We start from the raw sequence: 2,618 nt of genomic DNA, 5'->3' as shown, positions 1-2,618 counted from the left end.
GTCAGCTTGTAGTAATAACGATGGTACCCACCATCAGTCCCAATAAACTTTGACTTGTTCTACATGCATTAATTTAGTGGTGATGGTCCCCAAAACAGTATAGTGTGAAAATAGTTGAAACAGCCTCAGGTCTGAGTAAACACTGCACTCTGACCTTTACCTTTAACCTGTGAGAGGTTTGAAGCTGAGCACCCAGTGGGCACAGCGCCCTCTACATGAACAGGCCTGTACAGAGAAAACCAACATGAAAGCAAAGACATAAAGTTGACATGATACTATGCTGCCACCATCTTAAAACCCCATTAAAAAAACATGCTCCACTTCCACACAACCTGACAACAATCCAGGATCATGTTACCCCGTAAACCCTGGAACCCCGCCCCCTCGCTCGGATGCGTTCCACCCACAGGAGTCAGCACGCTCGCACGGCCTCACGCGGATGGGAAATATAACCCAGATCCTACTTCCATATAAAAACACAACGTACCCATACACCTTCCACCACATGAACACATACAAACCTCAAAATATTAAAAAAAATAATTAACCATTTAGCCAAAACAAAAGCAATTAAATGATGTGTCACAGTAGAGAAAATGTTCAGTAAGCATGCACGTTTTACAGATATTTAAATATTTACACGCACACAGATGCACTTCCTCGTCCTCTGGGTGAGCATGGCTGTGGTGGCGGCGGCAGCTCACTGACACAATCTGGCGGCTCTTCAAAACACGTGTTAGTGACAACTGGAAGCTGAGATTCCACCTCTTTAGTTTGGAACCTGCTGAGTCAGCATCAGGCTGCAGCGTTAAACGTGACGTGTGTATAGTGGACTGCGATAAAAAAATAACTTTGTTACAAGACGCCATTTAAAATCTAGACAAGTCTCCCCTGTTGCTTCTCTGAAATTGTACATCTTCTGTTTGAGAAAATCTCTCTGCTCCACTCCACCATGAAGCTGTAAAACTGGTGATCCAGCAGACAAAAAAAAAAAAATTCAGTATGTGCACACAGTCTCTCCAATCAGAGCCGCTATAATTCCTGCAGCGTTGTAATGGGCATCTTGGTGGCTTCCCTCATGACAACTGCCTACTCTAAACACGTTCACCACGCAGTACCATACTGTTTGCATTTCTTAAAGGTTTTGTATCAACAACGTTCAACACGTATTCAGTCATTTGCAAACGCTAATGAAGCCACCCCATTTATATTTTTCTTTAATTTATAACAGTTGAGTTTTTTTCTCCCCACTGTGAGTTTAAAAGGCACAACTGTATAAAATTTATTATACAGAAGCATGAATTTAAAAGAAAAATCTGACACGATAAAAATTTAAATGTATAACAACCCATGTTAAATGTTTTATTCGCCTTTAATTGGACAAAATGCTTTTTCCTTTTTTTAAGACATACGGCTGTGGCTACAAATGATCCTCCGTCCTTTTAACAGACCAAACCATTAACAGATTAATCGCCACATAAGAAAGATAAATCAATAATGAAAATAAAATGTACCGCATGCATTAGTCAAAGATTATTGTCAATCAGTAATGATCAGTTCAACCTGATGACTCTCAGCATTCATGCAAATAATGGTGCAAATTTTAAGTTGTAATTAAAAGCTTACTTTTGTGTTTTATATTTTTTCTGTTATTTTTATCTTTACTCCCACTGATTTCATCTGTTTAGGTTTCATCAACCTCATATCTGAAATTTCTCTTCCTGTTTCAGCGAACTTCAATGAATGAAAGTCTGGACTTGAACGTTTGTACGAAATGTGTTTATTGTGACATCAATTTATCAGAACAGAGGTTCAAGTTGTTGCCAGCACCACAAATTTAGGTCAATTTATAGATGCTCAAAATGTTAGAATGAGACAAAAACAATCTGAACACAATTATTTCATGACTCAATTCTACCACCACCGGATGGCGCTGTAATATCAGTAATGGAGATGAATGCATGGAAATGTCAGCCTAAAAAAGTTAAAAAAAAAAAAAAAAAAAAAAAACATACTGTAGGTATGTTGAAATGTGATTATGAACAGATGCTCAAAGCCAGACTGGTTGTTTGTTTGTTTTTTGTTGTTTTTTTTTAAGAGAATATTTAATTTAACTGGATTTTCCACCAATAAAACAGGTTAAAAACTGTTCTGGTAAATTTGGTTGACCTGACCCTTTCAGTAAGCAGAAATAAGTGAAGACGAGAACATGTCTAAGTGCCACAGGTAATCATTAATGCTCCACAGTTACCAGTTGTCATGATCGACTCATCACTGCCACTTGTTCAGTACCAACGACAAAAAAGATTAGATTTCCCATTTTAAAAATAAAACAAACAAAAAAGTAACGAAAACTCACCCCAGACAAGCCCAATTTGGTAAAAGCACAGATTTAACTGGATTACGCCAAATTTAGGGTGGGAGAGGGAGATCTGAGCCACCATCAAGGCCAGTAGCCCAGAGGATGAGGAAGGAAAGGGAGGGGCATGCAAGGTGGGAGGGCGGAGACTCCCGGGTCTTCTCATCGATCAATCATTCCTGTAGGACAGAAGATGCGTGTCTTTAAGAGGGTGTAATGATTTCCTGTTTCAAAACAAAGCAAAAGCAGTTTTGTTAAC

The 2,618-nt window shown here is 38.8% G+C and overlaps 1 protein-coding gene across 2 annotated transcripts in view; it reads right to left on the bottom strand.

Annotated features, from left to right (window-relative positions):
* Positions 1-498: 498 nt before the first annotated feature.
* Positions 499-2,618, bottom strand: part of pof1b (POF1B actin binding protein) — a 111,346-nt gene continuing 109,226 nt past the window's right edge. Inside the window, exon 13 of one of the 2 annotated variants that reach the window (XM_034177907.1) lies at positions 499-2,583. In XM_034177907.1, the coding sequence (XP_034033798.1) occupies positions 2,522-2,583 (62 nt within the window). In that variant the 3' untranslated portion in view covers positions 499-2,521. The remainder of the gene's footprint in view (positions 2,584-2,618) is intronic. The other variant, XM_034177908.1, reaches the window with a different exon arrangement.

This window comes from Thalassophryne amazonica, chromosome 9 (assembly GCF_902500255.1).
Source record: "Thalassophryne amazonica chromosome 9, fThaAma1.1, whole genome shotgun sequence".
NCBI classification, from domain to species: Eukaryota; Metazoa; Chordata; class Actinopteri; order Batrachoidiformes; family Batrachoididae; genus Thalassophryne; species Thalassophryne amazonica.
The sequence above is the reverse complement of the archived record's forward strand: the minus strand, read 5'-3'. Positions and strand labels throughout refer to the sequence as shown.